This window comes from Pempheris klunzingeri, chromosome 15, assembly GCF_042242105.1.
Source record: "Pempheris klunzingeri isolate RE-2024b chromosome 15, fPemKlu1.hap1, whole genome shotgun sequence".
Lineage (NCBI taxonomy): Eukaryota > Metazoa > Chordata > Actinopteri > Acropomatiformes > Pempheridae > Pempheris > Pempheris klunzingeri.
Window position 1 is genome coordinate 8,634,013 of NC_092026.1, and position 14,427 is coordinate 8,648,439.

The 14,427-nt window shown below is 40.3% G+C and overlaps 1 protein-coding gene across 1 annotated transcript in view; it reads right to left on the reverse strand.

The window, feature by feature from the left end:
• tnr (tenascin R (restrictin, janusin)) overlaps positions 1-14,427 on the reverse strand; it is a 60,423-nt gene that overhangs the window by 29,799 nt on the left and 16,197 nt on the right. Inside the window, exons 10-18 of the mRNA XM_070844647.1 lie at positions 11,229-11,407; positions 10,795-10,885; positions 10,228-10,328; positions 9,193-9,295; positions 8,342-8,431; positions 6,244-6,377; positions 5,943-6,072; positions 2,945-3,211; positions 190-309 (exon numbers count right to left, since the gene is read on the reverse strand). Coding sequence (XP_070700748.1) covers positions 190-309; positions 2,945-3,211; positions 5,943-6,072; positions 6,244-6,377; positions 8,342-8,431; positions 9,193-9,295; positions 10,228-10,328; positions 10,795-10,885; positions 11,229-11,407 — 1,215 coding nt within the window. The remainder of the gene's footprint in view (positions 1-189; positions 310-2,944; positions 3,212-5,942; positions 6,073-6,243; positions 6,378-8,341; positions 8,432-9,192; positions 9,296-10,227; positions 10,329-10,794; positions 10,886-11,228; positions 11,408-14,427) is intronic.

Below are 14,427 nucleotides of genomic sequence, written 5' to 3' on the forward strand. Positions count from 1 at the left end.
GCACAACAGGGTGTGTAACAAGGTTCCCTGCTACAAAATATCTTACATCAGAGGAACCTGCTACATGAAATGCCATGTTCATTTAACTGTAACATGAAACTGCAATGTGCTGGCATGTATGCTGATATAATAAACACTGTGTTATCATAATGCGATAAAAAACATTACAGTATATGAAGAATACTGTACCTCTGGCTGACTGGTAGGACAGCTTATAGTACTCAAATGGAGCCAGTGGTTTGATCCAAGAGATCGTGAATGCATCTTCAGTCACATCTGACACTGTCATCTCTTTTGGTGGGTCCATGCCTAGAATGGAGATGATGGGTGGGGAAGTGATAGGATCAACATGGGAGCCTGAAAGTTTCAAACGATGTCTAAAAGGACAATCTTGCTTTCATGGTTGGTTGACATGGTTAATCTGATCCCAGAAGCAAAACAGGAGGACATTATGTGGTATATTATAAAACAAGTTCGGGGATTTGAATAAAAATCCACAAGAATCGGTGCCCTTGAAAGCCCAAGCACTTGCGTAATCCTTGCTCTGCCCATCTTCATTACATTAACATAAGCAGACCTGTCCTCAGTCTGTGGAAGCACAAGGATTTAATGCAAATTTGTAAAATAAATAACTACCTTGAAAAAATATTCCAGGAGAAATCTAACACCATCCAGATAAAGGAACACAAGGGGCGACATTAGTATTGAGACTGAGCAGGGCTTACTCAGAGGAGACCCCCCCGCCCCACTGACAATTTGTTCTGTGTGTCTCCTGAGACTATCGAGCTGCCATGGAAAAGGTTATGGGCAAAAACAATGTGCCCAAACAATTAAACTGATGACACGTCCTCAGCTACTAGAGAAAGAAAAGCAGGGATAAAGGAAGTCAGGGAGGGGAAAAGAAAAAGGCAAATAAGAGGAGTCGGAGATTAAAAGATCACTTCTATCGCTTGGTATGGACAAGCAGTGAATCCAGCAGTACTTGAAAACCAACTGCTTCTCTCCCTCTCCTCCCAGCTTTTAAAAGAATTTTGGCTATTTATCACAAGTAGAGGGGCAATTTATAATTCCTGGACTTGACCACAGCAGCAGGGTGACAATCAGTCTGACAAAACAAGCCACCTCCTAAAACAGTGGCTAAAACAAAGGAAAATTTCAAATGTAATTAATACAGCAAATGTAACGCTAAAAGCAGTCTCACATTCAAACAAGCTCAACAAGATCAAAGCCAGACACCACAATTACTACAGTGTAAAGACAGGTGCTTGAAATACTGTACACCTGTCTCAAAATCCACGTCCAATTTCAACCTCAAAATCTGCTTATCATCACAAGTTGGTGAAGAGAGTGAGTCCTCGGAGCTGCCAAGGTATTATATGAAACTGGCACAGTGATCAGATGACAGCATGCAGGGGTTTCTGGCCCTGATGCAAAGTTAATATCTCTGTTGTTCAACTCTGACTTTCATCTTAACTCTATTTGTCTCTTGTATTTTCTCCTTTGATGGTTTTCCTTTTGTCCGTATTTCAAGAAAAAAAATGAACATTGCCCATTCTCTCTTCATCAGGCGAGTTATAATAATAATATAATAAGTTACGCTCTTCTCATTCAGTCTCTTACCAGATGTGAATACCGCACACGTACCCAAAAGAAATGTTTCTGAGAGCTCCTCAATTAATGAAAAATTACACAGTAATACAGTGCAATATATTAACAATGAAAGAGAAGGGTGTAAAGGATCATTGTGGTGCTGTTGGAAGCAAAAATATTTTAATTAAAAGAATTGGAGAGAGAAGATAGAGAAACTGTGAAAAAGCCAGAGGAGATAAAAGAAAATGAAAGCTAAGAGGAAAAGAATAAATTAAATGGATAGACAGAAAACAGAACACAGTACAAAGCAATAGCGGACTTTGCTTTTCTTACACTAAATTGTACAGTAACAATGTGAGCCTTTGCTTTGCACCCCCTCCCTCACTTTTCTCCTCTCTGTCCTTGTGCTTATTAGAGGACCATTTGTCAGCAGTTTCTCAAATATCCTCCAATGTAAGGACAGCATATGAGTTTAGAATAAATATGAAATAACACTGCATCATTATACAGACTGGGCACAGACTCATATTTCATCTATGTGGCAAACCTCAGCCATCTGATACCACAGAGAAAAAACAAAAACATGCTAATATTTTTGGTACTGTCTCTCTAAGCCTGGCAAAAAAAAATAGAAAATAAAAACGAGGCGAGGCAGATTTCTAATTACAAAAATCATTCTGTTGTGGTTTTGTGCAAATGAAATGCTCAAACAGCATTTTTACAAATCCATATTTAATTTAAAACCTCTTTGTATTTCCATTTCTTATTGTTTTCGTTTTCCATTCTCACTTTACCTCGCACTTGACATTTCCCCACTTTTCTACCTCAAAACACTTTCTTGTCTGTTTCTGACCTCTTTTTTCTCCTGAATCCTAAATGGGATTCAGGGACATTCCGAGTGCCACCTGTCTCAACAAACCCCAAAAGAACGCTGCAACCCGTTCATAAATTTGCTCAACATGATTACAGCTTAAACAATCAACCGGAAAAAAGTTGCCAACTAGTTTGATAAGTGACTTTTTATCTTATGTGATGGTAAATTTGAATATCTGTGGAGTGTTACTGTGGCAGAACAAGCAACTTAAAGACATTAATTTGGGCTTTAGGACACTTTTTCACTATTTTCTAACATTTATAGACCAAGAAAGTATTAACTCTGTAGATTAATGTAAATAATCGTTCTTTGCAGCCTTAAACTTGAGCTCTCGTTAACTTCACAGGTACAGAAAAATCTATGCATACAGCGCATGCAAACAGCATTATAAAGCAAGGATGCACAACTACTACGATACATCTCGTACAAACCTTCACCATGCTGATGCTCATGTATATTTTTCCCAATCAAGCAGCTCACCTGTTGTGAGTGATGCTGTAATGGGCTCAGAGGTAACATCTCCCTGTATTGTGATTAGACTGATGGTGTACTGAGTGGACGGCAGCAGCCCCTGGACCAGGGACCTCGTCTTGGAGCCTTCCAGCGTCACCTTAGAGGTGTCGGTTCCATCGGCAGAGCTGTAGCTCAGGATGAAGAGGTCAGCAGGAGGTGCTGGGGCGCTCCAGGCCACCGACACTGAGTCTGAAGTCACCTCTGACAAGTAGAGGTGGGTTACGGGCCTGATTCCTGGAGGAATGGTTGAAAGGTCACCGGAGAGGTTTCAAGGACAGGTAAAAAGCCGCCCAAAAGCAGGAAAAAAAAGTAGCTGCCATCGTTACGGAAATGACAGACAAGCAATTCAGTGATGGATGGAAGCAGTCCTGGATGGTGTAATAGATCGTTTATAATACAGTTGAGAGAATTAGCCTTGGGTGTGATCTTGACGGTGAAGGTTTGAGTCAGAGCAGACCACAATCATGTGGAAGTAATGATTTAATTGGTCGTAAAAAAGAGAAACTAATGAGATTATCTGCCATAAAGATGAAGATGTGATGGGACTGTTCACAATAAGAAAATGGAGAAATGATGATGATAGCAGATGCTGTTGTCAAAATGTATGACCTGGACAGGAGATGATGTAACATGCCAGTGTAGCAGCTGACACAGCCACGAATGCAAAACGATATGAATTTAATTAGCCATGTGTGGATGTAGAAATAGAAGGAAGGAGCAGTAAGATTGACTCATCCTTTTCTGATTTATCCAGATAAAAGTTTTTCTTTGTAATCCATCATCAGTTGAAACCCGCATTGTTTACACTAGCCTGCATTTATGTTCTCCTCTTTTACTGGTGAACCTTTTATGGCGCACTTCCTTCACCAGCTGTCAACATGCATCACTGCCCCGTGCAGTCAGTGGAAACACTCGTAAACCCCACACTCGCATGTGTGTGTGTCCTTGAGTGGAAGCTGATAGAAGACTAGGACACACTCATCAGAACATTGCTCTACATCACCAATAGTGGTCATAAACTCCACAAGGCACCTTTAAACACAAAAGACTATGGCTATTCGTTAATTGTGGATTGCAGGAGAAAGAGGGTCAGTGATATGTGATGACCATGATGAGGTCTAGGAGTATTTTATAGAGGTGATAATGACTAAAAAGCAAGTAAAGGCTGAAATGTGGGCGATGTGTGATGATAAACTGGTGAGTCACCTTCTGTAGGTCTTAAATATATTTTTGGATTTCATAGCACCTAAGATGCTGAACTTTTACAGATAAAGGTCGGTCTACTAGCCGTGAGAAGTGCTACCTCAACCTGTGAAAAAAGTTTTGCAACCTCTTCTGTTGATCTGTAGAAACCTTCTTCTGTAAGAAACCTAGATCATGTTATCAGGGTAATCTGACAAAAACATGCTATTTGTTGCATTGCGGGAAATGTAGGGACCTGCATTTTTGCCTCTAGGGATCAAAGGTCTAGATATCTAGGCATCTTCCAAAAGTGACATCACTCCATCATGTTAGTTGATGGGATGTGACCAAGAAACCCAAATGGTTCCCAAGGATATAGATAATGGAAATAAAGTACATTTCCCCTTATGGAAGAGTTTTCCCACTCTTGCTCTTGTTAGTATTATATTTATATATATATACACATCTTAAAATCTTGGAAAAGAAAAATGAGTGAATAAATGAAGTACTGAATAAATGAATGAACAAGCAAATGCAGTCATGATGTTACATGTAAATGTAAACATCCTGTAAATGAACAATCCCCCTGGTGCTCTCTGAGTCTGTAGTGTAAAATGCAATAAATAAATGAATAAATAATAAGAGGTTTGTAGAAAACCACTCATTGGAAGAATCAAATAATTCAATAAAGTGACAAAGAGACAAAGTGAAGGACAGATAGTGGCACAGACAGTCTGCGATTTATATTTGATCATAGTTCAAGATCAAACTTAAGATTGTTCACCAGATTTTTTTCCGCATGATGAGTTCACCTAAGTGCAGGCAGACAGATGTTGCCAATATGGCCAACTGAACAGTGGATGAGAAGATGACAGGTAATTAATTATTTTTCCTCTGGTTCTCTTGATCTGTCATTTTATCATTCTGTCATCACTCCTCTCCAGATGATTAGAGAGGTTTTACTAAAGGAGCCAAAGTTAACAAAAGATGATGAATGCAATGATGATGATGATGATGATGGTTATGATGGCGCCAAGTGCCACGATGGTCACAGTGAAGAAGAAAGAAGATAATGATGATGAGAGTGGTGAAGAAAATAATGACGAATCTGACAGCAGGTAAGCACATGCCCATCATTATGACACCATCCTTTGTGCAACCAAAAATAACAAGACAAATAACAAAGAAACAACAGTGGTGATGGACTGACAATGCAATCAGACATACAGTTGGACAGACAGACACAACTTTGGAGAAAAGAAAACTTTGCTGTGACAGCACCGAATGTGACGGCAAATCTCAGAGAAGAATGTGGTATTGAAAAGAAATCAGGAGAAACAGAAGCAAAAATACATTAAAATGCAAAACAGAGGTACAATTAGCTAACACAATTTACCTCTGCTAATTGCTTCTTCAAAGTATTTTAAGGTCTCCAATTTTCTTTTGGTGTGACTCACCTTACCTGCTGCCACACTTTAGTTCATTATATTCACTTTTCAACTTCATTATGCACCACTGTTGGTAAAACCGTTCTCTAGGTTTCTACAATAACAGGCTGATCTTTCATGTCTTTACCTCAGCAGAGAAAACACTTGGGAGTACATTTATCTTAGAGCTGTATTATAACTGATTAAATGGATGCTGTACCGCAACCTTGAAACTTAAGAAAAGTTAACATCCAGCTATTGTAAAGAAAAAGACAAGGGAGTTGTTATTCAGCTAACAATAATGCTGTACATAAGTAACACCATTAACCTTATTGAGAATATAAAATTAGCTCTACCTGTAAAGGCGTCAATAGTAGCTGCAGTGCTCTGCTGTCTTCCTCGTCTTGCTGCTACTGTGATGCTGTACTCAGTCCCAGGCTCAAGGTCCGTCAGAGTGGTGGTGGTTACATCTTTAGGCACTGTCAGCTGGAACAGGAAGACTCACTTGAGCACAAACTCAATGGGATTCGTCTAGATACTTTAAGACAACTTCCTAATAAAAAGGTCTGTCTGTGTGCAGAATACGCCTGCATGGCAATTTATATGTGCTGTGTTGAGTCAATTGTCCAGTCATTGCTCATCTGTCCAATTCTTTACCTCAGTAGTGACACCAGAGGAGGATGTGTAGGTGACCTTGTAATGGTCGATGGGGCCCTGGACTTCGCCCCACACAAGAGTGATTGTGTTGTCCGTGGAAGCCGTCACAGTTAGATCCATGGGTACATCCAGGCCTAATAGAAGGGAAATAAGATTTCAGTAAAGCACAAGGCCTCTTATATGTTCCCAGCAAAACTTTTTTTTAAAAATACGTAGTCAGCATTGAGGCAGGCTAATGCATGACCATATTAACAATGTTATCCAGGAGAATGCACCTGAGTGGGTGTACACCCACAAGGGTGAGTTACTGATGACAATTTAAGATATTACACTTTTTAGGAACCTTCCTACTCATCTGTGTAGGCAGCGCATGGGGCATAACCTTTTGATATATACCTTTGTGCTTTTTCTCTTTCCACATGCACCTCATGACACTTTTAGAGTGTGAAAGTTGTTTATAGTTCATCTGTTCACGATGAGGTACTTATCCATCCGAGTTTCTAAATATGCAAAAATTGCAAATAAAAAAACTGAGTCATACCAGACAGACCAGGTGGGAACATGGGAAACATCAATGCTTTGATTTATTTATTTATTTTATAAATTTGACCTATCCAATTATTAGTTCACTTATCTGTTTCATGAATTATAATCTCATTATGTTCTAGCATGTTTTATCTTTCTTCCTATATTGTCTCATCTTCTTAAATCTTAAAAAAGCCTCGCTGCACAGAAAACATGGCATACTGAAAAAGAGGAGATGAACCAGATTTTTTTTCGGAGACACTTTCAGGTTCTTCTGCTTTAGACAAAGAATTCATGTCATGCAGCTGCTCACCATCCCACATCTCCCCTCAACCAAAACACAAAATAAACATCAAAAAGTGTCCATGGATCAGACAGGGACCATTGTTACGGGTCCTGTTTTCTCCACATACAATGAGTTGATGGAAACGTGCATTGATTCACATTCTATTTTGGTGAAAGAGATATGCTTCAACATTGTGCAACATTTGTAACAGAAAAAGAACTTCTGTATCCTTATCTACTCTTCTACGGTGTAGCACTGACATCAAAAGCAGAACCATTACTTATTAAAATTTAACAATCAGCTTCCAGGAAGTTAATTTCCAAAAGGACCTCAGTAGTAACATAATGATCCCACATTCTGCATTTAATCTTTTGTATTTGTTGTGTTTGTCCTTTTCTCTCCTGCAGCAATGCCCCAACGTGCCCACTGGATCATCAATTTTTAATTCTCATCTAATCCTCTACTGCACTGTTTGCCTGAACCCTCAATGTTTTTGCAGTTCCTTGTCAAATTGAGGTTTTTTGGGACTAAAGAGATGGAAAGAAGTAAGACTAAAGCCACTGTTGATGGAGATTATGCTTTCAGTTTTCAGTAACTCACACTCACAGTAACATGAACACTATTGTGTACCAGGCAGATAGGAGGTGTTGTCATATTATTCAAAGCTATTTGAAAAACATGTGATAGCGGTAGCGCATTTTCAAAGTTCAAACAGAGTGCATAATATAGTGGACTAGAAAGAGCTTGTTCTCAACGAAAATTGAGGCATTTTTGCAAAGTGCAAAACACCTTCAGCCATTAAAATAATTGCAAAAGGTCCAAAGATGGGCTTGACCATCAACATGACTGGAAAGATTAACCGAGCACCTCCATTAACATTTCAAATAGAAGCTCAAACGAGGTCTTTTTTTCTTTCAGCTAAACAACTCAAAACACAATAATAATTCAAATGGCCAATCAAGTACTGAAGTAAAGAGAGGGCCATTAGCAAAATGGTATGCATTATAACATTTTTAAAATGCTGTGATGCTAACTTTGACCTGAGCAGGTAGAATAAAACAAGCACACATCTCCCTAAAACATAACTAGTCTTGCAACAATCTGATTTCCTTAATGTCACTAAAATGGCTTTGAAGTGTTGGAACAAGAGCACTGACCCACAGCACCAATCACATGTATGATAACAAGTGGGCCAACCAGCCTGCTGTGTACCTAAGATTTCCAGTACGACACTTCGCTAAGTGTGTCTTACATGCATGAGTGGATCATAAACAGTAATGCACTCACCCGTCCTGGCGTTCATTGTTGCCGGTGTACTCTGGTTGCTACCTTTCATGGCAGAAATGCCAATGCCATACTCTGTTCCTGGGAGCAGGTCTGAGTCACAAAGACAGAAAAGGAACAGGCTACTAATTTAACACACAATACACCAAGAAGAAACATCACACGGACGTGTCTCACGCTCCCAATGCTTCTCATGTAAAGTGCATGTCAATTAGATGGAGTCTTTCAGTGATGAGGTCGAGGCAAATTTACATGTACATCAGTTTGATTTCTGAAGAAACCCGGTTTTTTGCCAGACACCTAATTAATCAGTTTCAAATCAATTCGGTACGTCCGCAGTGAGTTTCCCACTATACAGAAAAAAAGATGAGGAGATGAGCGATGAAAATCAGTGAGACAGTGACAGAGATTATTAGTAGAGAGAGCAGGGAAGAGAGAAAATAAGAGTGACAGAGGGGATGAGAGTGGAGGTAGCATCAATTGTAATGGCCCAACAGAATAACACAGGGACCTTTTGCTTCTATTCTTGTGCCTACCATGCCCTTTCCAGCCCCGTGGCCTTTCAGGGAAAAACATCCCAGCTGACCCTTCCTTTCTGACAGCCTTTCAATATGCCCGCAGGACGACAAGCATTTCTACAGATACAATCAGTAGCCCATCAGCCGAGTGTTAGCTCTCGAGATAATCCTGCCATGTAAGACACATGAGCATTTCCCAGCGTCTTCATGACACATTAGATGTACTGTAATGACACTATAGGCATAAGGGAGAAAGCATGAGACTAAGCAAAAGACCCCTTCAGATGATGAAAAAGTGACTCCTCCACAAACACCACATCGTCCCTCCTCACTTACCTGTGAGAGTGGTCTTAGTGGTGGCTCCCTCATTGCGTGGTACAATGACTTTATCATACTGGTCTCCTGCCAAAGTGCTATAGACCACCTGGTAGCCATCCACCTATATTTAAACATATGTATTTCAACATTTACAATACCAAACTGATGAAAACAGTATTCTGAACAAAATGAAGCAAATACAAGGCTATCATGAACAGCTAAAACAGCTTTAAATTTTACCCTGAATTGCAGATTTTTCAGAGAATAAATGGTTTATTTTGCATTAGCTCAGTATGACATTTGGCTCTCCGTCAACGCTCTGCAGAATCATGAGGATGAATAAATTTGTAGTGCTAACAGGCATCAAGACAGACTAGCATCATGAGTCTGTTTGTGTAGTTAGAGAGCCCTGGGAATATCATTGTGACTGCTGAGTGAAACAACATGATTTATTACATTTTAATTCAGAATAAAATGGTCAGAAACCACTTGCACCCAATAAATGTATTCGATACATTTATTATTGGCATTTGCCGAGCTCACAAAATGCAGACCCACCTGTGTAAGGTGATAAAGTGCTGAACACAACATGACAGAGTTTAGGAATAAAAATCTGCTTTAAGGCCAGCATGCAGGTAGGGTGGAGGGAGGGTGGATAAGGTCGGAGGATTATAGACAAATTAGTTGTTATTTTTAGAAAATACAATTAGCATATACTGTGATAAAAGGGGCACCAAAGGTTGTGCTGAGATCCTGTAGAACCTTTGAGTAGTGGAGGAACCTTTACATAAGAAAAAGTATCTACCGTATATCAAAACACTTCAATACAAATAAAATAATCAAATAATGTACAGAGGAATATATATATATATATATATATATATATATATATATATACACACACACACACACACACACACACACACACACACACACACACACACACACACACACACACTCACACACACACACACACACACACACACACACACATATATATATATATAAATCAAAATATGCAAATGTTATTCTATTCGGTCCAGGACAATTTACCTCAGCCTCACTGTTTTCCCATTCCAGCTCCAGGGAGGTTGAGGTCTTTGACACAAGCCACAAGTTCTTGGGGGCATCGATCTCTGAGAAGAACGATAAAGCTGACAATGTTGGGGACACTGAGACCAATTCTCCGGGATTGTGCACAAGTAAATATCAGTGGTTCAAACATCGTCACGCACAGATACAGACGGTGTCCAACCATTGATTACTGTAGTTAATCTGCATGCAAGGTGATATAATTTACTGTACATCAATATCAGCTGCTACACATGTCCAATTTTCAGCAAGTTTTACTTTGGAATAACCTTCCAGTAAATACTTTGATTTTACTTTAGTAGTTCACGTCTTGGTTGCATTCAGAACAAATTAAGATAATGTTTCCACAAATAATGTACTTTCTTCTGCACAAGCAAGAGTAATGGTCACCATGACCAGATGCTCACTATCATATATAATATAGAGAAACAGTATGGTATACTTTAGGCCATATGTTATCAACTGTTCTATCCTCAGAGGCAAAGTCATACACCACTGTTACCACATCTGCTTGCTGTCAGACCTCACCGGTAGTAAATTCAGTGGAAATAGGTACGCTCTCATTTCCTTTCCTCACACCGCTCACAGATACCTCGTAACGTGCACCGGGACGCAAAACCTGTGGAACGACAACAACAAGAAAAACAGGGACAGTTTAGTCTGTTTAATCTCTTTGCATGGCTTTTTCCATTTGTTTTTGTTTTATCTCCAGACACAGAAGGCAGACACACTCTGAGATTACATCACTTAACTGGCATGACAAGTGTACACACACACACTAGTTACACTATACTTGTGAGTACAATGTAATAACCCCAAAGAGAACTCTCAACCCAAAGATAAATGGTTTAAGTCGTGTGGACTGGCTTTTCTGTCCCCAGATGGCAGGTGAGTCCACATAATGTGTCTGTGTGATCAGATGGGTGACATGATGAATCGCACTCCACCACTCCACCACTCACCTGCAGGGAGTACTGGCTGAGTGTGGGCTGAAGGCGGAAGGTGGTCCGTGGACCCTCTCCTCCCACAAGGCCATAGCGTAACACGATCTGATCAATCTTTGCTTTCGGCGGTGTCCACTCCACAAACGCTACGGTGTCTGACACATCCCGCACAATCAGCTGCGTGGGGACATCAATCACTGTAAGACAAAGGAAGAAAAAAGCATGATTGCTAAATGTCCTGTTGCTATTGTTACAAACAGAGCAGAGCCATTATGGTGTGGACACTTTATCAGCCTCGCCATTTATTGCTGCACTACTTTTCTTGGTCTATTGTGTGGCATTTTCATTGCCAATTTAACACCTGTTTCTTGGTTAGGTTCTTAGATAGGGATGCAGGGACTGACACATTCTTATAATTATCAGAGTAATCTAGAGAGGATTTTATCAATCAAATTTTCTGGTCAGTAAAACTTGAGAAAATAGTGAAAAATGCCTGTGAAAATCCAAGAAGCCAACAGTGATGGAATTAAATTGCTTGTTTTGTCCAACACTCCAAGACCCCAAAATATTCAGTTTACTATCATTGTATCCCAATATTTTTGCTTTGATATTACGTAAAACAAAGCAGTGTCTTCTTGTGACCACTCGTCACACATAAGAAGTGCATGTTAATCCTCCCTGAATTTGTTATCAGAAAAAGCTGTTCTCCGACAGCCAAGCATGTAAAACTTATCAGACCTGACAAACGCTGAGAAAATAGGCTTTATCTGTGCAAGGTGTAAAACATTAGCCACGATTAAAGTCTCAGCCTTGCTGATTGCTGGAAAACAGCACTAATGCTGTGTTCACACTATGACAGACAAGGTGTTGTCAGACAAGTTATTGTCAATACAAGCTGGCGACTTGAAGCTACAAACTGATGCCCGACACTTGTCACTGCATGATAGGCATGACACGCTACAAAGGAAGCTGAGCTGACCCCAACTTTTTCAGTGCTCCAATAACACAATAAAGCATCAACCAATTATGGCAGCAGAGGGTGGCAGCCTGTTGCGGGAGTAATGTTCATGCAACGTACATGCATGTAACCTACATTTTTAAATCACCACGGCGAGTTGCAGTAGTGTGCTATTTAGCTAGCTGACACTGTGCCAGCTGAGGTTAGCTTCTGTGTGTTGCTACTACATCAGGTTTACTTGTTACAGATAATCGTAAAATAAAGGGTACACAAGCCCATGATGATAATCACGTCAACGAGCACTTGAGAAACACTTCAACTGTGACTTGGCATCAGTGTAGCAGGCCACAGGTGGCCTTTTTGTAGCTCTGTCGCTCGTATTGTGAACACAGCGTAAGCCAGACCCCATTGCCTTTCCCTGCCCATAGGGAGGTGGCTCCATGTAGTTCTTTCAGACTGTGTCTCATGGGTTAAGGCCAAGCCACCGGCCCCTCGCCAGCAATCCCCTACCAGGTGTGGCTCCAGGAGGAGACCTGGTGGCCCATTTTGAAAAAGCGGACTAGAGGATGTGCTTCAGTTATTGGGGTATCACACTTATCAACCTCTTTTGAAAAGATTATGCCAGGGTGCTTGGAAGGAGGCTCCAACTGCTCTTCAAACCTCAGCTGCCAGGGGTGCCCCCTGTCACTTGATTCTGTTTATAGTTTTCAAGGTGCAGCTGAGTGTGTGGCTTGTGGCCCTCATGACAGTCAGCACCCCCAAGTCTGAGACCATGGTTCTCTTCAAGAAAACACTAGAAGGAAAAAAACGGGTTGGGAGTGAGTTGCTGTCTAATATGAAGGAGCTCAAGAATCTCGGGGTCTCATACATCCAGAGAGAGTTCAGAGAAGAGACGCTTTCTGTCAAAGGAGCCAGTTGAGGTGGTTTGGCAGCTGATCAGGATGCCTCCTGGGAAACTTTATTTGGATGTTTTCCTGGCCTGCTTCTGGGATAGGCCCAGAACAAGTTGGAGAGATTACATAGAGATTACACTCATCTGAGCTTGGAACACCTCAGGATCCCACAGGAGGAACTGGAAAACTTTGCAGGGGAAAGGGACATCTAGACTACCTTGCTAAACCTGCTGCCACCGTGACCTGAATACAAAGAAATTTCATACAAGGTAAGGGGTTGTTAGGGAATGTGATAATTTGCATTTTATTTCATTAACCTGTTAATTACTTCTTTCTACAAAAGCTATGGTGTGACATCTGGTGCCTTAGCAGCAATTCAGGTGCTTTTGATCAACACTTTTCTTCATAATTTCCACTGCTGTTAAATGACGTTCAAAGCGACAACTTAAATGACATTTATGCAGTTCAGGACAATAAATTTGAATAATTATCCAATTAAGTTCAAAAAAGGTGACAAACATCATTTAATGTTGAGGAACCGACAAAAATAGTTCAACACACTATTTTAAAGTGAAGGCACAAAACTTTCCTGTGATAACATAATTATTCTCTATTGATTGCACTGGGGGAACTTATAAATATAAATGACACATTCCACACACTGAAAAACATAGGAACATACTCTCCTTCAAAGCCTTTGTTTTAGCTTTTGAGATCTAAATAAGTATTCAAGCTTGAAATATTGCAGGTCAACTCTGATCCTCAATGTGTTAGAAATTGGCCCCTTGGGTTTCCTCCTAGAAAAGATCCTGAGGAAGGCATTTGCTAAGAACCAGCCCCTACATTAGCCATCTTCTTCTTTAGGTTTCCCTCCAACATCTCATCTTGTTCCCTCCATCTCCCAGGAAAGATAAATCTTTGTTATGAATAATTGAGTGACTTCAAATTTGTCTTTTCCTCTTTCTTTATCCAATAAGGTGTCCTGCAGTGGGCCGACATGAAAAATTAATGAGGGCCATGAATTATTAATCGATACTTAATTACAACCCACGAAACGAGCGAAGACTTGACAGGAAATTGATGGTGTTTTGACTGCAGACATCAGAGTTTGTATTGTTATGGACGAGATTTGAATTGGATCTATTACAGCTGTCCAAGTAGTGTCAGCTCAGTGAGGAGTGGGGGTAATACCTCAGTGAGGTTTACATCAGGGACATAAATGGTTGGAGACCAAAACATATTTCAAGGTGACACTCACTGCTTATGCAGGGTATTTAGAGTGTATGTGTGTGTGTGTGTATGTGTGGCAGTTCTTGAAATTGCATGGAATGCTATGCTACATTTGGTACTGAAATGATAAATTGAT